This window comes from Arthrobotrys flagrans (genome assembly GCF_004000055.1).
Source record: "Arthrobotrys flagrans strain CBS H-5679 chromosome Unknown unitig_1, whole genome shotgun sequence".
In the NCBI taxonomy this organism is placed as follows: domain Eukaryota; kingdom Fungi; phylum Ascomycota; class Orbiliomycetes; order Orbiliales; family Orbiliaceae; genus Arthrobotrys; species Arthrobotrys flagrans.
The window spans coordinates 864,564-890,562 of NW_027137556.1; the positions used below are offsets into that span (position 1 = coordinate 864,564).

Sequence of the window (25,999 nt, forward strand, 5' to 3'; positions counted from 1 at the left end):
AGGCAAACAGAAATGAGCGAAAATTATCCTACCTCCCCTCCTTACGATTCAATGTCCCTCCTTCGTTTTCTTGTTCTCCTTTGAACTGATGTACAAACAAGATTTGCCATTCTGCATAATCGATCACGTGGTGCGCTCCTCTCTTCATAAGAAAAAAAAGAAAGAAAACGCCATTGCCGGTCGAAATGCAATCTGATACCGGTCCTGCATCCCTTACTTTCCTAGTCGACTGTTTTGGTCCCAACCGACGGGTCCAACTGGCGGTTACCTTTGTACAGAGTACCTGTGTTATCGTGGGTATTTGGATTCCCATTTTATGTCCCATGCCCGTTCCTTTTAGAGATTCGAAACCTGAAACTGGGTACCGTGAACCTGTTTCCTTTTTACCCAAGGCATGTGGTTGACAGTTACAATACTTTCCTTTCGTAGCTTATATCAAACCGTGACCGATATACTACCTTGTGGGAAGACCCTTATTCGGTACCAGGAATAGTCAAATATACTAGCTACATATAACTATCAAGGTACGGCAGAGAATATCACCAGTACTTGTGCACATCCCAGCTGTCATGACACCTCGCCTCCCCGCCCCCTTTCAATTACCTCACCCTCTCTACGACTGAAACTTGATCTCACATATTCGTTTGATGTCGTGCTAGCACCTCTAGGCACACGTAGCATCCGGAAACCTTGTATTCGAGTGCTTTGCACGCCTGTGAAATTCTGACGATAGATTTATCTCACAGAGCTCTCAAATGGCACCATTTGTCATTGGACGGTTGGTATATCCCAAAACTCCCCTATATCGGCATTGTAAGAGGAACAAAGAAAAGAAAAGAAAGGAATGCAAGATCGGTTTGGTTGTAACCACATGGTGTCCTGTCAAATTAAGAAGAAGTAAAAAAGTTATCACCCCGGATGTAGTGCCGATTCATGATCCATCTCCACTATTTTGCCAACATTCGACACCCTCCCTGGAGACCCCGTGATCGATCAACGATAATTATTCTTGTCGTTGAGGCCAAAAAAAAAAAAGGGATACAGTTATACATATCCGACTTCTTCCACTCCTCATGTGAAAATATCCTCTCAATGGTCAGCCCAGCCTCCTCATCTGCATCATTACTATCTTCCCCGCAAGTCCCTAACGTCCCTCTCTTCGCCACCACGGCTGTCGGCGAAATCGCAGACCCGATACTTTCTACTTGTGAAAACTTACTTTCACCACCATTCCCATTACCATTGCCATTCCCATACGCCTCTGGCATCCTAGAGCTCGGATCGATCGAAATTCTATTATACGCTCTCCTGGGCCTCTGCGGTAAGTTATGCTCAACACTTGGGTCTAAGCAATAATCGTTCTGGTCAAGCTGCTAGTCCCTTATATGATGAATTTCCGCAGGCCCGCTAGAATCGCTACCATGACTACCTGCAAAGACACGTGTTGTACGTGTGTTCCCGCTGGCGTTCTTGGGGAAAGCAGTCTGTGTGGGCAGGACCCTTATTGTATCCAGAAGGGCTGATTCTCGATGCGAGCGGGATGCAGGCGCCTGTTGTCTCAGTTGATTTGCATGCCAGCTTTCAACTGGTGTCTTTTTGTTCTTTTTTTTGGTTTAAAATTCATTAATTTTCTTTGCGAGATTAATGCAAAGTCGAATGGCTTTATGCAAGTAAAATGAAACAGAATAATTAGACAATACGCAAGAACAAAAGAGGTAAACTTACGGTATGATAACTCGTATTCCCAGTCTGATTAGCACTTCTTCGACCCTTACTAACGACCGACCCTCCAGACGATATGATCTTCTTCACAACCTCGGAAATAACAAACCCGTGCTTTTTTTTCCGTTATCTGCCAATGGCCCCGCGTCTTTGGCTGACTCGTGGCATCCGTCGTAATCCCAGCTGAAGTTGAAGAGACCTTCGACTTCTTAACTCCAGATGAACCGTTCGATTCGCCGCCGCCGCCGCCACCTCCCGTTCATTTCCACCACCTTTTGAAAAAATCCATGTATTTGAAGATAAATTTGACCCAACGGTACTCCGTACAACCCGTAGTGTCTTCCCGAGTAGAGGTTTAAGAGCCGGTGCAATGCAGCTATAATCTCCAGATTATTTTGAACCGCAGCGCAAACGGCAAGGAGCCATGATCTCCCTATAATATAGCAAACCAATCGGATTAGTGAGACTACTATAATTTTATATGCAAGGTTTATCCGATTGGCAAGAAAAAGGGCTGAAGTTGAAAAGAAAATAAGAAAAAAAAAATCTTGCATGTTTTATCCGGGTCGTTGATGGCCAATGGAAGTTCTGCTAATGCGAGGATCGAAGCTATGGCCGCACTCTATGTCGTAAAAAATACAACAATTAGTTGTCAGTATGTGTTGGGTTGGATTTTAAGAGTGGGGACTGGCATTAAACCACAGCCGGAGATGCTGAGAACCATGATCTTTTGTTTCCGATCGACTTTCAATGTTATTTTATAATCACCCTCATAAGTTAGCTGGTTTTTATTTGCCGGTTATTAAATTATTGCATCACAAAAAGAAGAAAATTCCGCATCAAAGGAGCATTAGAGTTAAATCAAGAGATATCGTAGAGAAGGAAGTTGTATTAGAAATTTGTGCCTTGAGGATATATATTAAATCTTTATCTTCTACGTAGTTGACGTGACTTCCTTCTCTAAATGTCCCTATACAAAATGATAAATCAATGACCCATAAATACTCAAGTTTGACCGATATGATACTTACCCGCAACCTATAACATCGTCCCAGCAATATTGCTCGCCTTAAACCCCCCAATAACGTTAGGTATTTATCTCAATATAATACGAGTTCCAAGGCTGCAAGAATGAAAGATTTTTGAACACACCAAAGCTCCCAAATCCACCAACCATCCATCCCAAAGAACTTCACGGTCCGCGCCCTCGTCCAAACCCACCACCACGATCGAAAACGCCAGCAATACCGGCGGAACAGTCAGGATATCGATTTATTACCATTAGATATATGGCCTGGATGCACCTGAATATACAGATATCCTCGACGTGCTGCCTGTTAGCCATGAAGCCATATTTATTAATACTAATGTTACCTGGAGGGAGGTGAACTTTGGGGGAGAGGGTGGGATAGTAGCTACATACGTATATGATCGGTGGGCGATGCCGCTAGTTAGTTCGCTTGGATATCATTGGGTGACGCCCCGACCATTACCTCTGTCATATCCAGAACCATTTAAATATTATAAAATGAAGAAAATAGATGGCAAGGCGAACTGATATGTTCCAAGGGATCAGGAACACTGATTATATTAAAATCGAGGAGGCAAAAAAGTCTGTTAATCTAGAACCTTGTCCAGAGATTCAGACCTAAAAGAGGCGTAAGGCGAAACAGGAAGTCGGCTAAAGACGCAAAGATGCACGGATCGTACCGTGGAATTGGCGGGCAGGAAGAATATGGAAATCACCTAGATCCAAAATTCCACCCGTTATTCTCTAAACCCTGTTTCTCGGCAAGGGTGTGTAAAAGGGCTTCCGAAATGCTCTCAAGACAGTCGGGGCGGGGTCAGAGGCAATCGCTTGCCATTTAAACCCTATCCTGCAATCAGTATAGCTGCATGATGTTGCGCAGGGACTAAAAAATTGGGCTAGAATGTGGACGTCCGAATCTCAGGTCTGCTATTTCCGGTAGAGAGTGGTGCGCATGGCATGTGGTGTTTTCTCGGTATGGCACGTTCCAATCGCATGTATTTTTCAGAAAGCTGGTAATTATACATCAGCACTCGCCGATAATAAACCGGGTTAGTTCCTGTAGGTTCCTTAGAATTTAGACGGTCTTTCCGCTTGTATACATTGAGATATGGAGAGACGCTGCAAATGGAACAGTTTGTGAGACACCCTGCCAGCTGTTGGATAACTATCGATCGTGAGCGCTGCGTGGTATCACTTATGCCCCGGGCTGAAGGATAGTGCAAAAGTTTAACCTATTTCTTGATTCACACAAGGAATATTTGAAATATCACCTTCTAGTTTAGGCCGTTGAATGGATAGAGGACAAAGAGTAGAATTCGTTTTAGATACGACATGAGGGCACACTGAACCCACGCAAACATTGTAGAACGGATAACAACAAACGGCCTACATATACGGACCGAAGGATATTTCATAATAGCATTAGTAGTCGTATGGAGTCGAGGAAGTTGATGAATACTTAGGCGATCGCGCAAATAAACAGCTTTTCAAAGGCATCTCAGAGCCTGATAATATTCTTTCGTTGTCCGATGGCGATGACATTGCGGCCAGGTTCAGGTTTCTTATTCGTCACCTCGTTCGGTTCCTACTGTGAACGTTTTGCGAATTCAACCTTCAAGATCAAATGACCATAACCGACTAGAGATTGAAACCGAATGATTAGTCCATGTCTTCATACTTGAAACCTTTATTTCGTAATATTGCAACTCACAGCCATCCATCTTCTCGCAAGCTCGTTGCGCATCCAACCTGTCCTGATAGCTGACGAAGGCGAATCCCTTCGCTCTGCCTGTATCCCTGTCCTTTGCCAAGAATACTCTGGTAACTCTTCCGAATCTTTCAAACATGTCTCTGAGATCTTGTTCCTCTGCGAATTCGCTAAGATTTGTGACACGGAGGGTTGCCAGGTCGTCGCGTTCGCGGCCAGCGTTGAAGGGAGATGATCCAGTACCGACGTCCTTGCCCTTGTTTCTGAGATGTGGGGGAACATAGCTGCCACCAGTGGCACCTCCACCAGCGCCGAGATCTGGCGAATCTGGTCGGGATTCATCCGGAGCAGCTTCGCCGACAGGAGCGAGAGTGTCCTTGAAGGGGCATCTTGCTGTGAAGTGGTCTCCCTGACAGATACGGCAGGATACCTTCTTGTCTTTCAACTGGGTCTTCAGAGCGCCAGTCGCCTCTTCTTCCTTCTCAACGGCCTTCCATTGCAAGCTTGGCTTGAATACAATGTTCTCTCCAACGGTCGTTGTTGACAGATCTGGTCCTGCTGGGTGTCCTTGTTCCCTTCCAAACTTGGCCCATTCTCTCCTCTCAGCGACGCGTGGGTTGACTCTCTCCTTGACTACTGAAATCTTGATCTTTCGTGTCGTCTTGATTTTCTTTCCAGAGTCGGATAGTCTGTATGTGATGGTTGTCTTTGTTCCGTCTGGATTTGAGATGACCTGGTTCTGTGGGAGTGCATTTGGGTCATCGAATTCCTCGTCTTCGGCCCACTCTCTTCGTTGTGATCTGGCGATAGTAGCAGAATTAGCTGGAGCTGTTTTGGAGCTTCGTCCATTTTTCGAGGAACGAAGCAGAACTTACGCCATGTTGTGCTGTTGTTATATATGATCTTTGACAGATGGTAGAAGTTGATAATGAGGGGGCTTCAAAAGGGTCGATTCTTGTGATTGTGTAGTTGATGATGGTTGATGTAGATGGAGCTTTGATGTCGAAGTGGGATGCCCGGCTATCTATCTTATCGTCATCGTCGACTCATTCAACGTTGGAAATTTTTTTTGATTTTTGATTTTCAGTTGCCACACAAAGATTAGTCACATGATCTACACAGGGCGATCCCGACAACTCGACAACACATTTTGCTCATACAACCTCCAACGCACCTCGGTCTTGTGTCATTTGCATGTATGCGCATTACAGCAAGTTCATTGCCCCAGTGGACCCAAGCTTTTAGCAATCAGATCGATTTCTGGCTCATTCGAATGGACAGGTAATTCTATACATTAATGTCCTAGACTACCAGCTTCCAAATTTAAATATAAATGCACATCTTCTCCTTCATTTCGTGCTCATAGAAATGGCTCAATGGTTCATCCATGCACTTGCTCATACACCTCTATATTGCCATATCCATACACTAATTCCTCCAAATTGCGTCTGCCATCTTCGCGACTTTGGTCATCTCGTCGATGTCATGAACTCTGATGATGTCTACTCCTCCAGCTACAGATGCGGTTACAGCTGCACCGGTTCTAAATAATAATTAAAATGTTAGCGCACCTTTGTTATACTTTGGAAAGTTGTAAAATGAACTAAGTTCCTTACCCCCACTGTCTCTGAGAAGCATCAGGAACTCCAGTTATCTCCCCAATAAACTTCTTCCTACTAGGCCCTATTAACCAAGGAATACCAACAAGTCCTTTCCTTGCTTTTAGCTTGGCGAAATTCCTGAGTATCTCCAAATTATGCTCTGTAGTCTTCGCGAATCCCAGCCCGGGGTCGAGAATAATCTTCCACCGCTTCACACCCGCTTTTAGGGCAGCATCGAGTCTCTCCTCAAGCTCCCTGCCCACGGTTTCGATTACCCCGTCTGGATAATCTGCCAGTGAACTCATCGTTTGTGGTGTCCCTCTCATGTGCATTAACATTATTGGAACGTCGAGTTCGATGGCTGTTTTGATCATTTCCGGGTCGAGCACGCCACCTGAAATATCATTGATAATATCTGCGCCTGCGCTTACTGCTTCTCTGGCAACAGCCGCCCTAAAAGTGTCGATTGATATCGTAACCTTCTTTACAGCCGGGTCATTTGATGATCTAATAGCCTTGATTGCAGGTATAACCCGGTTGATCTCTTCTGTTTCAGAAATTTCGGCTGCGTTTGGTCGAGTTGACATCCCACCGAGGTCTACGATTGAGACACCCGCTTTCACTGCTTTCGAAACGGTTTCTTCGACGTTGGGGGTGCTATGCACCCCGCCATCTGAGAATGAGTCTGGTGTGAGGTTTATTATGGCCATTATGTGAGTAGGACGGGTTTTACTGGTTGGCTGAAGGGATGGGATAGATGAGGATAAGAGAACCCGGGGGTAGACTGTTGATTCTCCGGGCAAAGCTGACAAGTGAGAGGCGAAGGTGGTCGAAGTCTGCGGGTGTGGTAGATCCGGTGCAATATCGCATAGCGGTCTGAGGACGAACTCCCGCTCAAGCATGGATGCATGAGGAATTGTAAGCTCTGGCTCGTTGACAAGTTGTGTGTCGTAAAGTAGAATATCCAAGTCAATATTCCGCGGTCCCTTGTCAATAAGCTTGACTCTCCCGAAATGGTTCTCGATAGCTTGCAGTTCCCGTAGAAGTTCCATAGGGGCCAGTTTCGTCTGAACTTGGCAGACTCCATTTAGGAACAGATCTTGATCTTCAACATACATCGGCTTACTTTCGTAGAGGGAAGATGTTCTGATCACTCTGATGCCGCGTTTATTGAGCTCTGCTAGGGCGTTTCGTATTAAGACGAACTTGTCTCCAAGATTTGACCCGAATGCGATGAACGCGGTTCGGTATTCACCACCGGATTCGTTGCTGGATATCGTAGAAGATGCAAAGTAGGACTTGTGTCTGGTGACTTCCACTTCTGACGATCTAGCAAGAGCGAGAGCACTCGGTTTTTCGGCCCGAACGGTGACAGATTCGACACCACAGTCGATACACGCAACTCGTGCGATGCCTGTTACCAGGGCCTCGATAGTTCCATAGTCCGAGGCCTCAACAAAGTCGACAACGGCGTCCGAGATCTTTTTAACGTCATAGACGGGCACAAAAGACTTTTCAAGGACTTGCTCATTGTTTTTGGTTAATTCGGCCTGTGCCGAGGGTTTGTAAAGCGTGATGCTTACGAGTACCTGCTGCTTTTCAATTCTCTCACAGTTGTTTATGCCAATAATGGTAGCAATTCTCAGGTTCTTGATGTAAACCTTGTCCTGGGTTTCCTGAATCCCATCTTTCCTCCGAACTATTTCCAATGCAGCAGAGTCGGCTCTCAAAAGAGTTTTTGGCTGCTCGACTTTGACATACACCCATTGGCCTCGAAGTTCGTTTCCAAGAACTTTTGCGGCGAGTGTCTCCGCAAGATGCTCAAGAGATACGAATTGGGTTGTTTGGACTAATTCCAGGGCTTTCTTGCAGACAGTACCATAGTTGATGGAGTGAACCAGGTGATCTGTGGATCCGGCCAGGCTAACAGATGTCTTGATTCTTAGACTGACCAAAAGCGGCTGAAGCTTTGGTTTATGCCATGCATCCAGTCCAACAACGGCAGGCCTAGAAGAGCAGTTTAGTATATTATTTCCACTTATTGTTACTAATGTGTATAGTTTTGCACTTACAAACCCAATTCATTGATTGCGATGAAATCGGAAACGTTCTCCAGTTGAAAAGCCATTGTCTTCAAATCGATATAAGTCCTTCGTTGAACTTTTCCGAGTAAGAATACTCGTGGCAACAGACGACCCCACCAGATATTTATATTGAGGACGGATTTGGGGTACAGAATCTTGCGCCAGACTAGACTTGGTCTCTGCCAGAAACAGACGGAAACGGATCCAAACGACCTCGCAGCCGACATACGGCTTCCCACTTCTATGTAAAGCTAGGCCGACAAGAAAGAAAAGAAGAAAAAATGTACAAAACGGCGCGTGAACGGAGCGAGTTCAAGCTCGAGCAGCCTGCCTTCTGCCGTTTCGTGCAGGCTAGCTTTTTTTCGTACAAAACGATTGCCGTTGGATGTGGGATCAGTTTCATGTCTTTGATAGCGAGTTGTCCCATAAACATTTTTCGGTTTTTCCTGCTAAATTTGGAGGTGATGGCAACACAATTAGTGCAGGTGGGAGCGAAGTTGGCAGCGATGTCGCGATGTCGGTGCTCGGATAGGCATCATTGAAGATGACCTGCAGGTGAGGCTGGGGAGCTTGTTCAATACCGCCTCCGAGGAGGGGCGGTGAGGCTCAAAGAGGAAAAATTAGTGGATCCATTAGAAGCGTAGGCTATACAGGCACCAGAATGATTACGGCAAGTAGGCTTTTTTTTTTTTTTTTTTTTAAGGTTACCTAAGCTAAGGTCCCTGGAGGCTACTCTAGAACGGTACTCGATGAGCTCGAGGTATTGGTGTCTAGAAAGTGAGTCGTGAGTCGTAGGCGGTAGTGGCAAAGTCAAAGTACCATGTCAGATGGGACTGGATGATGTTCGGTAGAGTATACATGAACAGGTCTGTAACTTTATAACAGTAGACTCTCGACCTATCGATCCGCCGCGGCCTACTCCGTAGTAGAAAGCGGACGGCCGGCCTAGTTATGTATATATACTTCCAGCTTCATTGTGGAAATTTTTAATTTCGATTCTTCGGCAGCTGTCCTATCTGCTAAATTATCCAGAGTCAGGTGCTAACCGGTCTCGCTAGTGCAGTATATACTGTGGGAATGGGACAAAAGTCGTTTTCGGAAGCTGTCAAAGAAAAATCAAAATGCTCCCCAACATAACAGGGCCTGGCCTAATACTGTCATGAATAGGTAGTACTTGTTCAATATCAAAACTCGTAGACGTAGTGTATGTATATAGATAATTGTGAAGATCCAGCAGATAAGATCTGATTAGATTACCGGCCGGCTGTCCCGTTCAAAGGCCGTGGTCTGCCCGTCCTCCCCGCATGTTCGGCCTCGGGGCAATCCAGTCGCGTGTCGGTACAGTCGGCACTCCGTTATTTTATATTCGAGAATAGTCGAAATCCGGGGTTGATTCAACCTCGGTAATTAATTCGTTTTGGGGGTACCCGAATGGCAGCTGGCTCGGTTGGAGTACCGCTCTGCTCCCCCACCAGTTAAGCACGATCAACCAAGCTAGTAGTAGTACTTTGCCATGCAAAGCAAGATGCGTGCCCATGCGGAACCTGCATGGATGGACCATAGACAAGGAAGACTCTGGGGATGTCATGTTGAAGAGGGAAAAAAGACCGGGGCTGAACATGTGAGGTCGCCCAGCGCCAGATGCCTCGGCTTGTTGGCACCAGCTGAACAGGGAAAGTCGCGGTTGTCAACTCCAGTTTTGTTTTGCTGGGCCGAGACTTTGGCCAAAATCGCCGTCACCGAGTCCCGCTTTCATCCTTTCTCTATTCCCTTGTGACTTCTTAAATATCTCTCTGCAGCCGTTTCTCCTGTCCTTTTGACCTCCATCTTCTGTCTTTTATTCTACTACACTTCTCCTCCTCCTCTGATTATCTGATACCTGGTCTGCTCTTTGTAATATATACCCATATCATACCATACAAACTTCACATACACATACATTCAAGATGTCGACCATCTCTACTCCCATCACTAAGCTCTTCGGAGTCAGGCACCCAGGTAAGATTCTGAATACGTTTATTTGTACATCCGGCTGTGAACTTCAGCTGAATATTGAGATTTTTTCTAGTCCTTTTGGCTGGTATGAACGTTGCCGCTGGTCCAAAGCTCGCCGCCGCCGTTTCTAATGCTGGTGGTCTCGGTGTCATTGGTGGTGTCGGTTACTCGCCTGAAATGCTCCGCGAGCAAATCCACGAACTCAAGGGTTTCTTGAACAAGCCAGATCTTCCATTCGGTGTCGACTTGCTATTGCCCCAAGTCGGTGGCAATGCCCGAAAGACCAACTACGACTACACCAAGGGAAAGCTCGATGACTTGATCAACGTTGTTATCGAGGAGAAGGCCAGCTTGTTCGTCTCTGCTGTCGGTATCCCACCCAGGTTTGTCGTTGACAGGCTCCACAAGGCTGGAATCCCATACATGAAGTAAGTTCAGCCGCTTTACATTCCTGACGTTGTAACCGTCCATGTGTACCAACATTTGCTGACCGCTTTCGTAATTTAGCATGATCGGACACCCAAAGCACGTCCAGAAGTGCATTGATGCTGGTGTTGATATCATCTGCGCCCAGGGCGGTGAGGGAGGGTAAGCTTAAGAAATCTTTACTACCCTTATAGGTTATTATACTAATCATGACAAATCGTACTCAGTGGCCACACCGGAGATGTCCCCACTTCCATCCTCATCCCAACCGTCGTCGATCTCTGCAAGGGCAAGAAGTCCCCACTTACTGGCCAGGACGTCCTCGTCGTTGCCGCCGGTGGTATCTTCAACGGAAAGGGCCTCGCTGCCGTTCTCGCCATGGGTGCCTCCGCCGCCTGGGTTGGAACCCGCTTCATCCTCGCTGAGGAGGCTGGTGCACCAAAGGCTCACCAGGAAGCCGTCATCACATCCGGATACGAAGACAACGTCCGAACAATCATCTTCACCGGTCGTCCAATGCGTGTCAAGTTGAACCCTTACATCAAAAACTGGGAAGAGAACCGAAAGGACGAGATTACCAAGCTTACTAGCAAGGGTATCATCCCAGTTGAGTACGATATTGAGCAGCTCGACAAGGAAGATAAGTTGGACGATGAGACCATGGATTCTGCCAGGCCATGGTTGATGGGCAAGGTCGCTGCTGCCTGCAACGAGATCAAGCCCGCTAAGGCTATCATTGATGAGATGGTCGGTGAGGCTATCCAGCAGATCCAGAAGTCGTCGTCGATGGTTGCCAAGTTGTAGATAATCGCCTTTCTTTTCGGGTTTCCTTTGTCTGGTCTTGGTTTTCGGTTTTAGCATTGTCGGGAGCTTTTGAGTCAATCTTCTGATGCTTTTTTTTTTAATTTTCCCGGGAGAATCATCTGTATTATAAGAAGAAGCCATGAGATAATGGAATATGACGTCCTGAGGAACCTTTCTTGCAATATTGATCGTAATCTATCATAACTGTGACTGAGAACCGAACGTATACATGTACAAACCCGCGGTACCAAATACGGTATACCCGAGGATCTTGATATTGACCTTAAAGAGTTCTAGTTACCACGATTTCTTTTCAAATCTGCCAGTTGGGCCTCGATTTCTTTATCCTGTGGGCTATGACCCGGTTTGTCCACTGTAGATATCTTTGGGATCATATCCTTCAGTTTTTGTTTGTCTTGCTCCGTTGGAGTTAGACCAAAGGCATCCCCGACTCTGTCAGTCAGATAGTCGCCGACGAGTCCGTATGCTATCAAGCCGCCACCTAGCGCAAGCCTGGAAGTTTTTGACAACCTGGTGAACCACCTGATGTAACATATGATATTATATTAGCAAAGGGGGACTAGATCCGATATCGGGAGCCATTTAGGCACATACCGCCAGATTGCAGACATTTTTGCAGCGATATATATCAAGCAAATACAATTTGCAATGGAATGTCGTTGAAGTCCGAGGTCAGAAAGTTTGTGATATGATGTCGAAACACTGAACTGAGGGACGGGCTAGAAATGTGAACGTACAGACTGAAGTCAGTAAAGATACAACGAACGGGAGTAAAAGGAGGAGGAGAAGGAGAAGGAGAAGGAGTAGGAGAACTTAGTACATTTGCATTTCTCTCCGAAGTAATAATATCATACCAATCGATCTTGAAAATTTCCCTGTCGGGCAGAGCTTAGAATCTATGGATGGCATGGCTGGCCAAAATGAGGGTCGGATTTATGCCCAGAAAGGCCGACCGCAGCCAACAACGCTAACCTGTCCTCCTTAACTTACTACGGTAAACCACCACCAGATCCCTCTCGAGACTTACGCTACATCCACCCCAGGCGACATCTCTATTCCTCATCCATCGCCAGTACCCACAATCCAATCAATCGCATATCCATCATGGCCGCCCTCGCTGATAAGTCCGAGTCGCAGAAGATCTTTGAGAAGCTCAAGTCCAAGCCGGCCAACAAGGTACATGCTTCTTCTCATCAGCTTCCTTCGCTCGGATTCCATTAGCTAACACGCTGGCTCATTACAGGTCTGCTTCGACTGTGGCGGCAAAGCACCTACCTGGGCATCAGTTCCCTTTGGTATTTACCTCTGTCTAGATTGCTCTGCTGTTCACCGAAACCTCGGAGTTCACATCTCTTTCGTCCGATCCACTGTTCTTGACCGTACGTCCTTGTTACATTCGCCACCCCTGAGCTTCGATCCGCATAGACCTACTTACACGCGCGATATACAGAATGGACATGGGACCAACTTCGTCTTATGAAAGTTGGCGGGAACAAGGCTATCCAGGAGTTCTTCATCGATAACGGTGGTTCTGCGGCTCTGTCGGCTAAGGACGCGAAAGTCAAGTACCAGTCGAATGCTGCCACCAAGTATAAGGAGGAAATCAAAAAGCGGGCTGCTGAAGATGCTAAAATGTGCGTATATCTACGTTTTACTTGTAGTTTCATTTTTTTTTTTTTTTTTTTTTTTTTTTGGTTGCTTTTGAGTATAGCTAATGCGCGACCGCTCCCGAACAGCCATCCAGTATTCGACGTCGACGACGGAGCCGTTGTGGTAACTGCCGAAGAGGAAGAAGAAGATTTCTTCTCATCATGGGATAAACCAGCTATCAAACGACCATCACCCTCTCCTTCACGAACTAGCACCCCTGTCAGCCGAACCGCTTCTCCATTCTTGAACGCCAATGCTGCCGGTAACGGAACATCACGACCGAAATCACCACTCGCCTCTGGGGCAAAGGCTTCCACTCCAGCGGGTACCCCACCTGCCACTGTCGTCTCGAAAGTTGTCCCTGCCGCCGCCGCCGCCACAAGGGCAAAACCAACGGGTGCCGGTGCTGCAGGTGCTAAGCGTGGGGTGTTATCTGGAAAGAAGACGCAGAAGATCGGAGCTAAGAAGGTCGTTGCAGCCGATGTAGACTTCGAAGCAGCTGAGAAGAAGGCGAAGGAAGAAGCGGAGAGAATTGCGAAGCTAGGATACGACCCTGATGCCGACGAAGTCGATGAGAAACCTGCCAAGAGCAGCATCGCAAGCCCTACAATCTCGTCGTCCAGTAGGAGTGCGAATACAACCGCGGCGGATACAGAGAAAGCGACGGTACAGATGGCTAGGTTGGGATTCGGACAAGTTGCAAACAATAAACCTGCCCCAGCTCCCGCGAAGAAGATGGGCGGATTTGGATCTACAGGGACAAGACCGGTTGATGGTATGTTCCTTTCTTACAACTGGCGGCATGCCAGACTTTCGCTAACGGTACCCTACAGATGACTCGGAAAGATATGCTCGAGATAAATTCGGCACCCAAAAGGCCATTTCCTCCGATGAATTCTTCGGCAGGAACGCCTACGACCCCACGGCACAGGCTGAGGCCAAAACCCGTCTTCAAAACTTCGACGGCGCCACCGCCATCTCTTCTAACGCTTATTTCGGACGGGAGGAGGAAGATAACCGACCTACCAGTGGAGACTTCAGCAGTCTTGAGGGTACCGCCCGAGACATTGCCCGAAGGTTCGCTGGTACTGCGGGTGACGATTTGGAAAATATTTCCCAAATGGTGGGACAGGGTGTGGAGAAGGCTCAGGATCTTTTGAGGCAGTACATGCGGTGATCGCAAAGTTCACGGATTTGGATGCTTTAGACGGATAGGATAGTCCCTTGCTCTTTCTCTTTTATTGGTTTCACGATGTTTATGTATTCGATGTGAAAACGAAAGGTTGACGGTAATTCTGATTCCCAAGTTCGGTTTCACCCACACACGCACACCAAAAAAAAAAAAAGTGCGTACGCCGCTTTTCACTTCGTTATGTAAATTTTTTTTACCTTGAGTACTGCGTGCCGGTCCTTGTACAGCGCCTTTATGCTTTTTTTGGTGTGTTTCCCCCCGTCAACTTTCGTATTCGTAGGATGGTTTCTCTAGAGGCTATAAATTCTCCAAAAATCCTTCTTTGCAAGTTTGGTGATTTCTTCGATTTAGGCCAATCGGCGGCGAAAGCTACAATGATACTAGCTGGAAAACAACAGGACGAAGATGAAGAGATGAAGAAAAAGTCCAAAGCTCATTCGCTTTCCATTATAACCATGTGTTATTAGAGAAGAGACGGCCAAGTATTCCCAGAGTACAAGGTATCTACGACCTCTCGACGAAAAAAAAAAAACCATATTCAAAAAGACTCCTCTCCCAGCGATAATCGTGTCAACAGGTCATCAGACCTGTTTATCATCCTTGGGGCCTCCTTCCCCTCCACCGTCGCGTTCCTCCGGTTGGGGGACATCTGGCTGTCCCCTCCCGGGGTACGGGAAGAGTGGAGGGTAAACCTCATGGGCGGGACGCCCAACACCGTTCCTGTAGACGATGTGCGTGATGGATGGGGTTTCCGGATCCTCACGCCACAACCAATACCGCTGCGAAGCGGTAAGTTTGCGGCGTTTGGGTTCCGGAGGGTGGTCCCCATCGGGACCGTCCTCCTCTTCTGCAGATGAAGGAACCGACTCTTCTGCTTGACTGGATTCCTTATCCTTTGCTGCTTCGACGGCAGCCGCGGCCGAAGACTTACGCTTTTTGCCCTTGTTCCTTTCGTTCCGGGCGCGGGTGAACTCGACGAGCTTGTTCTCGATCCCCGAAGGGAAATCGAAATCGAAAGTTGCACCGTTTGATCTTAGGCGACAGATTAAGTCGACGAGGTCGTCGTGGGAGAGGGTTTCGAGGAAGAGCTTGTGCTGGGGAGTAGATTAGCCAGGATTCACAACAAATACAGAAGGATGAATGGATCAAGAGCGGGGAGTTAGCTTACTTGCTCGTCATCGAGACCTTTGATGGAATATTCCATGTTTTGGGATTCGATGGGATTGGCAAAGTTGGTAGTAGGTTGAGATTCTGCTTGTTCTCTTTGTTCAGCAGGGTAATAATCGTTCCCACCCCCCTCCTTCTCTTGACATTCATCTTCGTGATCTTCAGACGCCGTGTCTACCTCCCTAAGGTAGGCTCCGTCTTCTTCTTGCTCGGCTTGAATTTGATTAATAAGCTCGTTCCTCCTGTCAGCTTCCTCTCCTTCTTCATAATCCTCCATCTCCTCAAATAAATCCTCGTCCTCCTCTTCTTCTCCAGGAACCTTCGCACACTTGAAGCAAAACCAATTCTTCTCCAAGACTTCGATATACGACTGATCGATCTTCGGCCGGTGACACGTCTGATGGTATGGTTTCTCGCATCCATCACAAAAGACAATCTTATCGCCTTTCGGCTCGGAAGCTTTATGACACTTCACGCACCGGGCGTTGAGGATCGATAATCTTATTGCTTCTTCTTCACCTTGGTTGTTGGCAGGCTTGCGGCTGACACCGGTTGATTTTGAAGAAGTGGATGCCATTGTTTTGGATTTGAACTTTTTGGGAGGGGCATGTTTTGGTGGAGGTGGTGATGGTGACGGTTCTTTTCGAGTATTCGGGTTAACGACCGTTCGACCGGAGAGTGTTTTGAAGCCGGATTGGATATACTCCTCTGAGGAGGTTGAAGACTATGTCCGGCGATAGAAGACGGGTTTGTTAAGGCGTGTTTAGCAAAGATTGAGATAGCAAGTAAAACGATGAGCTCCGATACAATATGAGGTTGGAACAAGAGAACTGTGATGGCGGTATTGGGGTAAAGCGATGTTTGCAGTGGTGAGCAAGAGTTGTTCGCACTCACATCATATCTTCTATGGCTCGTTTTGGACTTCCTACGTTTCCTCTTTTTACGAACGGAGACGGTTGCTGCTATAGAACATATCATGTTTTAATATTAACTGAATTTATCAACCATCAGGACGATATCAGAACCTACCGACTTCTTCGAGTTCTTCTGGGTTCCGTTTTGGAGCTTTCAATATGATACGGATAGGTCGAAACGGAAGCACGGGTTCGGCGTTTAATACGGAGGCATCAAAATCTTCCGTGCGTCTATTGACGGCAGCAGGTGATATAGGGTACTCCGAATCAACATCGCCATCGTCGTCACCGGATGACTCGGGCTAGATTAAAGATACAGCGCCCGAGCGCGTCAACAACCAGAGTCCACGACTTCCTTTTTTAAATTCTCACAACGACACTAGTATAGGGGGTCAATACTTCTTCAGATTCCATTACGTCTCCGTCTTCATCGATTCCTCCATCCTGCTCCGTCGGCGGAGGAGGATACGCGCCAGCACTGAAGTGCAGCTTTATCCTAGGCGTCGGGGCCGCGGTTGTAGCCATGTTCGACTCCAAACAAATTTAAAAGGACGGAGGAAGTCAATAGTTTATATTCTACGACTGGAAAAGGCACGGTCCCCGACAAAAGAACACGGTATCGCGCGATACATCGCGAGAGAACTATAAAGGGAAAAGAATTGGTCTACGGGAAATTAATCTCGACAAGCACACTAGGAACTTGTTTTTTCGCATCCGCCGTGACGTTGTATTTTGCAAACGAGATTTGCGTTGTGATGTCGTTAGGCTTCCACGAGGCAACACCGAAATTACAACGGGTCTATGCTCTGGCTAGAATTCGACATGTGCATTTCAGGATTTCTTGGTTATATTTCATCCGGAGGGTGAAAACTTACCGAGTTTTCGTCTATTGGGAAGATTTAGACGTCTCTTTGACAACAATCGGAAACTAACTAGATTGAGCGTTCACCAGTGGTCCGATCGTTCATATTTATAGGGTGTATAAAATGGTTTGAATTTCTGACATATTATTCCAGCGTCTGGATTGCCCAGTTTTTAGAAGGAACATGACAAACCCGGGATTGAAAGCTAGGATTGAAAGAATACTAGGTGATATAACCCAGTTGATGCGTGCATGGATTCAAGCTCTTTGTTTGTCTTGCTACATAGAAAGGAGGTTATAGGTGCGGATCTCAATGACATTTCCCTCGTTCGAAATGCCCTACAATAATGCCACAGCATTGGATATTGACACTCCTAATGCCCTGGGGTACTCATGTGATGATATCCTGACATTATAAGACTAAATCCATCGGTGCCCATCGCGTAAGACCTGGAATTGCATTATTTATTTATTTATTTGAGTTCCTGATACTCCCTTGACTTCGAGCGAGAACCCATGGCCGGCTATGTATTCAATAATTCTTATTTGAGTTCTGTGAATATAACAAATCCATCGTCCGTTAAGGCTTATTGTCGATTTCGTCCGGACATACCGGGGTTGAGTTCAATCTCTTCGATTTGTAAGTTTGGTGCGATTGAACTCCATTTTCAAGTCAACCTATAGTCTGCCGGACATATTCGGCGAATCTCTCGGTTTTAGTAAAATATCGACCGCCAGCATCCTCCAAAGGTCGTTGATGCTCTGTTAAAATACAATATCACATGGCCAGCCACAGATGGCCCAGCCCGCGTGGTGTTGCGCGCAATTACCTGTGCGGAACTAAGCGAACTTAACAACGTCACCTTTAACTGTCGCCGAAGAACCACATTCGGACCCTTCAAGGCAACCGGCCATCCTTTCGACAAAAAAATCCACTTGCTCCTCTACACTCAGATGGTTCTCCGGTAGCGGACTACTTCGCAGCCTAGATGGCCAATATTTCCGACGTCTTCGACAAGCTGCTCGAGAGCCATGGTTCGGCGCCCATTCGAGGGCCCAGGTGGAATGTACCCGAGGATGGCTTCATCAAGGAAGCTTACACTATCGTGAATTCACCCTACGTATCTACTGTTACGGGGTTATGTTCGTTTGTACTAATGGGGTTTTGGTATAGAACTCTTCGATAATGAACCTCACCCGCTTCCTCCTGTCCGTCCGTCAAGCGTACCTCTCCACCGCCCGCCCACCCCGCCATACCTCCACGTTAACAGCCAAACAACCAGACCGCCGCTACTTCACCGACAAGGAGCGCGACGAAGTCGACTTTGAAGCGAAGACTATGATAAAACAATACCTTCAGGTCATCGCCAATCTCGAGAACGCAGAAAAGACCCGCGTGATGCTGGAAAAGAAGACGAGGGAGAAGAATCTGAATCTTAGGAAGTGGATACAAGAATTACGGCGGGGAGGTGAACCGGATGCGGAGGAGGAAAAGAGTAAATGGACGGCGCTGCATAGGGAGGGAGTATTGTGGCTCTTGAAGAACAGACTGGAGAAGCTGAGCGAGATTCAAAGGGAACAGCAGGAGACCAGAGTTATGAGGGCCGTTGAGAAGAATAAGAGTATACTGGAGAATGTGGCGTTTGATAAAACTGGGATGGCAATGGGGAGTGCTGCTGTTCAGGCGTCAAAGGCGGCGCAGATGGAAGCGCAGGCAAAGGCCTATAAGAGATCGCAAGCTGCTGCGGCTTTGGCAGACGAAGAAAGTAATGATATCGAGCAGGTGTTATCGGCGGATCAGCTACAGATCTTTGCGAAGGAGAATCAAGACATGATGAATTACTACCAGGATACGCTGGACCAAATCAGGTGGGGAACAAAACACCGGTTGCGAATAGCCCGTGAAGTACAATCTAACATGATGAATACAGGTCGGCCGAGAGATCTTTATTAGAGATATCCGAGCTTCAGAACCGGATAGTGATGGATATTGCAGCGCAGTCGGATCATATCGACCAACTGATGGCCGACTCCATCCAAACGGCGCAGAATATGGAGGCAGGCAATAAGCAGCTAAAACAGGCCGCCGAAAGAAGCTCCTCCGCTCGATACGTGTTCCAAGCGTCTGTTGGGTTCTGCGCGTTCCTGGTTTTAGCGGATTTATTAACATGAGTAATTGAGAATTCGGTGTACCGATAGTATATATTTCATAATCTGCGAATCTCGTACTCTGCCAAGAATGCTAGCACAGGGGTAGAGATCGAGATCCAGTTAGTTGCGACAACCAGCATTCAAATGCAGGTTACGTAGCTAGCTGCTCCCTCCTGACGATAACAATTAAAAACGTAGCATTCTACATATCGGCCATCAGACTTCGAAATGAGTGTGTCCATTTAGTCGTCATTACCAGGTAGCAACTGTACCGCCCGGTTGAAGCCTGAACGGAGGCACTTCAGAGGTCGGCGGTCAAAAAAATCCAACAACCAACGCGACCCGAATTGACCAAGATGCTGGTGCGACGGTCGCGGGTGGCTGTCGCATTCGTGCTGGCTTGTGCATTCTATCTATTCCACCGAGCCTTATCCTCAGGCTCGGGGCCCATGGGATCTGGTTTTGCGATCCCTCGTGACACCCGAATCCAATACCCGTTCAGAGAGAAAGGGATCAACGCAAGGGATGCAAAAAAGGCAGAAGCCGTCAAGGAGGTGATGAAGCGCACGTGGAAGCTTTATAAAGAGAAAGCATGGGGATTCGATGAAATCAAACCCGGTACCTATATCTCTCGCTTTGTATATGTCGAAGTCCGTTACGGGTATATTTTACTAATATTTTTTTGCCTGACTTCTTAGTTTCCGGGAAGTACAGAAACAGTAGAAACGGATGGGGTGCGACTATAATTGATTCTATGACTACAACTGCGATAATGGGCTTGACCGATGCGTAAGTACCACGATTTCGAATATCGTAAAGATCCAGCCTCTAAATATTGATACCGTAGTGTAGGTTTGCCGATCAGTACGATTGGGTAGTCAATCGTGTCGACTTTAACAAAGCGGAAGGTCTGGTTGACCCGTTCGAAACGTCAGTCCTCCAATCTAATTTCTTAAATTTTGGTAAGTAATTCTGACGTGGGCGATTCGAAACAGAACGATCAGATACCTCGGAGCCCTGGTTTCAACGGTAGATCTGCTCGAAGCGGGGATAATATCCCCCCCGAGCCCATCTTTCCGTCGGAATATCTTAAAACAAGCAAAGACTCTCGCGGATAACCTCGGGCCTGGGTTCGATACACCCACCGGCATGATATGGCCTAGGATCAACTTCACCGAAGCCCGCGGGATGGATATGTACGGAAGACGACACCAACATGCTATCGTCCACCTCGCCAGGGCGGGTAGCCATTGGCTTGAATATTCGACCTTGTCGCATTTGACGGGCGATAAAACATATCTGGACAACTCTACCAAAGCGTGGGATTGTTTGGTATCTAACAAGAGGGGTGTGCCGTGGCCCGGTATTTTGGAGTATGAAATCCCAGCATTCGCTGCGATCATGAAGTTCCAAACGGCTGACAAGGGTACGATGTATAGAAGTCCACGATCCATCTGGACCGGCCTCCCGGTTGGAACGACAAGAACGCTAGGAGCACCGGATGATAGTCACTACGAGGTATTGGATATACCCTACCCCCTTACGGCAGTTGCGTAAAATCTCATGATCGAAATACACAGTACCTCATAAAAGCCCACCTCCTAGCTCCCAAAAGCTCCACGAACAACTACGCAAGACGTTGGTACCAAGCCATGACATCCGCCCAAAAGCATCTCTCCTCCGCCGCAAAATCCCAAACCAACCCGCACACCTTTCTCCTCTCCTATTCCAAGGACCGCTACGAAAATAATATGGGTCACCTGACGTGCTTCATCGGTGGTAATATCCTGCTAGGCGCCAAGTACCTTTCGCAGTCGTCTTTGTTCTCTTTTGGCGAAGCATTGATCGAAGGTTGTCACCACTCTTACGCTTCCATGCCATCAAAAATCGGGCCGGAAAGTTGGAGCTGGATGCCTCGGGAATCCCATCTACGGCCACCGCATTTTCCAGGCCCTGTAACGCTTTCTCAGAGGGAAATGTATGAAAAGACAGGAATATGGGCTACGGCTACAAATTACAATTTACGACCCGAAGTCGTGGAAAGTTACTTTTACGGCTGGAGGATCACGGGAGAAGAGAAGTATAGACGGTGGGCGTGGGAAGCGTTTGAAGCTATCGTCAAAGCGACGGAGACGGAGTGGGGGTATTCGGAGGTGGACGATGTGACTCGTGTGAGGAAGGAGGGGAATTTGAGGGATACCAGTGAGAGTTTTTGGAGTGGTAAGTGTAGTCAAACTCACCATGAGAGCGCGGGTGCTAACATTGAGAGGATTATAGCTGAGACTTTGAAGTATCTGTATTTGATATTCGAAGATCCGGAGTTGTGTAGTTTGGACGAATGGGTCTTCAATACCGGTAAGAGTTATTCCCTAGTGGAAAGGTATACTTTGATATGATACCGAGGCTTATATATTTCAATAGAGGCACATCCGTTGAAACGACGTCTCTAGCGTACGAAGGAAACCAGCAATTGTATTTGTTCGGACGCTCCTCGCGAGATTAACGGCCGGGGTTGGCAGAACAGAGTAATTGGAGAGAAAATTGGGAGTAGCTAACGAACATCCATATATCTTTCATGAGGAGTAATATATCGAGAAGAAACTACCTGAAACCTGGAGAATAGTAACTCGTCCATCCTCAACCTCACACTTGGGTCGGTGAGTGAAATCCGAACGAAGGGAAAACTTCAAAAAGAAATCCGTGAAATAAAAGGGTAGGAAATAGAGAATTGGTATAAGAAAAATAAAATTCATTTAATTTACATGAACAAATTCGCAGAGGTCGACCATTGCCCGTCCCAGGTTATAAAAAAAGAGACAAGGAAACATTAACACATCGAAGGGTTTTTCGCATCAACAGCATTAAACACATCACCGAGGTTTGGGAGGAGGGCAGTAAAGACATATCGGCATAAGGAAACACCAGAAAGACGCCATTGAAGTGCTGGCCGAAAAACATAAAAATATACGGCCAAACCCCGAAAATGAAGAGAAGCCATCCGAAGAAGTATGGTATTTGGCTGCCCACAATAAGAAGTCGCTTTGTCGAAAAGTGATGCGGTGGTAGATCCCCATTCTGGTCCAAAGGAGAAGAAGAAGGTCTGAAGCTTAAAGAAAAAAGAAGAAAGCGAAGACCCATGAACTTTTAGGCACCCCACGATAAAGAAAAGAAGAAATAAAGAAATCGACAGCCATGAAAGGTCCCCATTGAAAAAAAAAGTGGTATAAAGAGAAAGGAAAACTTTGGACCAGAAGGTAGCAAAAACAACCACACGGAAAAGGTATCAGAGGTACATGCTCAGGGAAAAATATGTGCGGTGAGAAAAGAAAGCAGCAAGTAAAAACAAATCAAACTAGAATCACGATACCGACAGTACCAGCTTGGGGTTTCGTTTTATCGCGGTGCTGAGATCGTGGTCGCTCATGATGTCGTAGTATTCGCCTGTCTGCTCATCCCGGTATTGGATGCAGCTGAGCCTCGTCTCCAGCCTCTGCTCCAGTTTATCTTGGAGATGTGAGAGTGGGATATCGGCTGGCAAACGGATAGCGATCAAATCGTCCTGGTAGTGAACCTTGATCTTGATAAAGGCCCCACTAGCACTGCTGTTTCCAGACACGGCAGTAATCACGCTAAGGTTGCTATCCGCCCGAGCCATCTGGCTGGGCCTCATATCGGAGTTTGAGCGCATATGGATATCTCTGGGGTGACCATTTGTCGTGCCAGGTGATCTCATCGCTTGTGCGCCGGTGGCTCTTTGTGCCGGTGGGGGTGAAAGGATAGAGGGGTAAGATCCATTGCCCCGCATGTTTGTGTTCAAGTCTACCCGGGAACTTTGGCGGGAGGGAGCCGGGGATGAGTCGGACGAGACATTGGAAAGGTGAGAGTCTCGGTTTTGCATTGCAAGTGCCTGTTGCTGCGCAACATATGTGGAGCCGGAGTATGTCGAGCCACGGACGCTATCTGTAACATCGAGATCGCCTTGACGGGGAGCGAATAGTTGTCGAACCAGGTGGCACTCGGATATCTCATGATTTGCAGCCATAATCTTAAGCAGCTGCTTGATGTACTCATCTAAGCTCTTCCTTCGCTGGGATGACAAACTGTCGGTAACATATGCTACCGGCCCAGGCATGTAGGGCAGCGTTCTCTGCTCTCCGGTAGCGCCGGCTTCACGAGGAAATGCTTTAAGTAAAGCAATCTGGAAGTCGTAGAAGTCTTCGTAGTAGCGGCAGAGGTGCCATATCCGGCCATCCTCCATCTGGCACCTGACCAAGTACCAATATCTGCCCGATTCGAAGGCATAACTATCGACCGATGCAGAAATAGGAGCAAGGAGATATTCTTCCTCATGAATCGGCTGTTGGTGCGGCTATGCAAATTTGTGAGTACAAAACTTCACCTCATCGTCAAGGATGATTGACAACTTACCATTGGAGGTTCCGGGCCTGGAGATGTTGGCTGTGGTTCTCCGAATTCAAATTTTCCAAGAGAGATGCTACTATTCTTGTAATTTGCGGCCTGGCGCTTCCATTCTTCGACTTTGGGGACCTGGGCTTTAGCGATGGCTTCTTCTTGGTTCTCGACGGGTAATCCAGTTGCCATGTCTCTGATCTCTATGAAGGAGACTGGGATTAGACCCGGCCCACCCAAACGGCCAATTGGTTTGGCAAGAAACCATTCCGAGTTCGACTGGGCTATTACGATGATTGCCTCACCGGCAGTGGCTTGTAATTCGTCTTGTCGCTCCGCATGGAAGTCGTATACAACGATACCGTACAGAGGGCCGCCGGGTTTCGTCGAAATGCTCTTTCGCGGTTGGTGAGTTCGTTCCTTCATGGAGTCGCTGAGCGTGCTACTCCCCGAATAACCCGAGTCGTCGGTCTTGCGGTTGTCGCTGCCATTTGATCCCTGGCTGTCCCTCCCGTTCCCGCCCATGAGTTGGAAGTGGCTCACGGGAACCATTCCCTGAGTGTGAGTGATGGGGTTGTAGACTTCGTAGTAGTCGTCCTCGTGAGAAACAACGTGGAAGAAGTCGCCTTTGGAGAATGCGAGTTCGCCAGGGTTGACGGGTTTGTGGTCTCGGGTCGCCTTGATCACCTGCGTGCCAAAGGAAGCCTAAGATGATGATGGTATTGCGAGTCAGCTATCGATTCCTGCCCGGTCGAAGAAGGGACTTGAGGATTATAGAGTCGGTATTACATTTATCTTCTTTAGAGGCGGTGATTTTGGAGAGTTGCCGATATGCTGCACATTGGTTCCTTTGTCGCTTTTGAGCGACCTTCGAAGTCCCTAGGATGACAGTACGACGTCAACATGCATGGCTAGCGACGATTATTCGGCCGCGATAACCCACCTGGAACATATCGGACGGTATGAAGTGGCTGGCTTGGAGCAGCGAGGTCGGGAAGAGAGGATTTGAATCGGGATGGCGATGCGTTGATGAGGATGTTCTGGTAGGTGTTGGGCGGAGTTGAGAGTTTCGAACCTTCGCTTTCAATCTTATCCGCCGCAAGACAATGAATCCTGACGAGCTTAAAATCGGTGTCGCCGCCGCTGCTACCTATTATTCCGCTTCCTACGAAAAGCTTAATCGACAGATCCAGCTGAGACGATAGCGATGACGATGTGAATGTGAGAGCGACCGTGTCAGAGAACAGCGACAGAGTCCTCCTTTTTTTATTTTTATTTTTGTGCTTCCTGCAGCTCGCTCGATGGCGCCGTATACGAATCTGAACCCGATTTCCCGCCTGATCCTAGTTTTTCGGATAGATTCTTGTGCCCCAGGTTCGATAGCGTTTCAGATGGCGGTCAAAAGCCTCCGTTGGTCGAGAGTCTTGAAACGGGAACAGCGTGAGGATGTCGTCTAGACGAGGTTCGTCGACGTCGGTGGAGGGAAAAACTAGACAGAGTTCGGCCGGTCTGTCAGAGTGAGACTTTCGCTTTTGGGGACCCTGTTCGTTCGTCTTGTCCTTGTCCTCGTGGTGGGATGTTCTGGAAGTGGAGTGGAGTGGAGTGGAGGAGATGACCAGTTTGTCGGCTGTGAGTGAGTGGGAATCGAAAGGGCTGACTGCCGTACCGTACTGGGCTGGACGGGACAAGACAGACTCACATCCAGCTCGAATGCCCGGAATCCGATCAATCAATCTCCAGCGAGAGGCCGTTCGGGTGAAACTGAGCTGAGATCAAGGTCGAACGGAAAGCTGCGATTGCGACCAGTCGACTGGATTTATGATGTCGGTATATTATTGTATCGTCAGCGTATTCTATTATCGTCAGTTGTCGTCGCAGATGAAGACGGGTACATTCAGATGTATCCCACGACCGCTTGGTTATCGTTAGCCAGAAGAAGAGAAATAACAACAGAAAACTTGAACGGGAAGCAGGCTCAGGAAGTATTTTTTATCTTATTTTATTCGATTTATTTTATTTATTACTTTACTTCATGCTTCGATAATATGTTTTGATTGCACGGATGTCCTGCACGTTGGAAACCCTGCGGCAGGTTTAATCTTATTTTTAATTTTTCCTGTCAAACGAACATACAACCACATTCCAGTCACTCGCTCGACCGACTGACATGCAGGGAAGGGAGGCGGGCAGGGAGGCAGGCTAAGGTATCGAGCGAATCTAATCCAATCCAATCGAATCAGGTATGTCACGGTATGCTAATTG

General features: G+C 47.5%; 9 protein-coding genes across 9 annotated transcripts; 4 read left to right on the forward strand and 5 right to left on the reverse strand.

The window, feature by feature from the left end:
• Positions 1-4,337: 4,337 nt before the first annotated feature.
• Positions 4,338-5,340, reverse strand: DFL_008250 (uncharacterized protein; the record flags this gene model as incomplete). The annotated part of the gene is made up of 3 exons (XM_067637960.1): positions 4,338-4,390; positions 4,464-5,260; positions 5,336-5,340. 3 exons carry the CDS (start codon positions 5,338-5,340, stop codon positions 4,338-4,340), a joined length of 855 nt encoding a protein of 284 aa, XP_067485897.1.
• Positions 5,341-5,888: 548 nt separating this feature from the next.
• Positions 5,889-8,189, reverse strand: DFL_008251 (uncharacterized protein; the record flags this gene model as incomplete). The annotated part of the gene is made up of 3 exons (XM_067637961.1): positions 5,889-6,003; positions 6,077-8,068; positions 8,134-8,189. 3 exons carry the CDS (start codon positions 8,187-8,189, stop codon positions 5,889-5,891), a joined length of 2,163 nt encoding a protein of 720 aa, XP_067485898.1.
• Positions 8,190-10,091: 1,902 nt separating this feature from the next.
• Positions 10,092-11,370, forward strand: DFL_008252 (uncharacterized protein; the record flags this gene model as incomplete). The annotated part of the gene is made up of 4 exons (XM_067637962.1): positions 10,092-10,143; positions 10,214-10,568; positions 10,648-10,728; positions 10,794-11,370. 4 exons carry the CDS (start codon positions 10,092-10,094, stop codon positions 11,368-11,370), a joined length of 1,065 nt encoding a protein of 354 aa, XP_067485899.1.
• A 293-nt stretch (positions 11,371-11,663) lies between these two features.
• On the reverse strand, positions 11,664-12,002 carry DFL_008253 (uncharacterized protein; the record flags this gene model as incomplete). The annotated part of the gene is made up of 2 exons (XM_067637963.1): positions 11,664-11,913; positions 11,986-12,002. 2 exons carry the CDS (start codon positions 12,000-12,002, stop codon positions 11,664-11,666), a joined length of 267 nt encoding a protein of 88 aa, XP_067485900.1.
• Positions 12,003-12,495: 493 nt separating this feature from the next.
• Positions 12,496-14,218, forward strand: DFL_008254 (uncharacterized protein; the record flags this gene model as incomplete). The annotated part of the gene is made up of 5 exons (XM_067637964.1): positions 12,496-12,567; positions 12,635-12,770; positions 12,842-13,025; positions 13,128-13,816; positions 13,875-14,218. 5 exons carry the CDS (start codon positions 12,496-12,498, stop codon positions 14,216-14,218), a joined length of 1,425 nt encoding a protein of 474 aa, XP_067485901.1.
• A 596-nt stretch (positions 14,219-14,814) lies between these two features.
• On the reverse strand, positions 14,815-16,839 carry DFL_008255 (uncharacterized protein; the record flags this gene model as incomplete). Its single annotated transcript, XM_067637965.1, has 5 exons — positions 14,815-15,327; positions 15,402-16,124; positions 16,295-16,362; positions 16,430-16,616; positions 16,714-16,839. 5 exons carry the CDS (start codon positions 16,837-16,839, stop codon positions 14,815-14,817), a joined length of 1,617 nt encoding a protein of 538 aa, XP_067485902.1.
• Positions 16,840-18,165: 1,326 nt separating this feature from the next.
• DFL_008256 (uncharacterized protein) lies at positions 18,166-19,348 on the forward strand (the record flags this gene model as incomplete). The annotated part of the gene is made up of 3 exons (XM_067637966.1): positions 18,166-18,282; positions 18,351-19,045; positions 19,108-19,348. 3 exons carry the CDS (start codon positions 18,166-18,168, stop codon positions 19,346-19,348), a joined length of 1,053 nt encoding a protein of 350 aa, XP_067485903.1.
• A 335-nt stretch (positions 19,349-19,683) lies between these two features.
• Positions 19,684-21,777, forward strand: DFL_008257 (uncharacterized protein; the record flags this gene model as incomplete). Its single annotated transcript, XM_067637967.1, has 8 exons — positions 19,684-19,945; positions 20,026-20,116; positions 20,180-20,257; positions 20,323-20,700; positions 20,767-20,845; positions 20,908-21,547; positions 21,605-21,682; positions 21,749-21,777. 8 exons carry the CDS (start codon positions 19,684-19,686, stop codon positions 21,775-21,777), a joined length of 1,635 nt encoding a protein of 544 aa, XP_067485904.1.
• A 908-nt stretch (positions 21,778-22,685) lies between these two features.
• On the reverse strand, positions 22,686-24,689 carry DFL_008258 (uncharacterized protein; the record flags this gene model as incomplete). Its single annotated transcript, XM_067637968.1, has 4 exons — positions 22,686-23,696; positions 23,756-24,442; positions 24,527-24,616; positions 24,681-24,689. 4 exons carry the CDS (start codon positions 24,687-24,689, stop codon positions 22,686-22,688), a joined length of 1,797 nt encoding a protein of 598 aa, XP_067485905.1.
• Between the last annotated feature and the right edge of the window lie 1,310 nt (positions 24,690-25,999).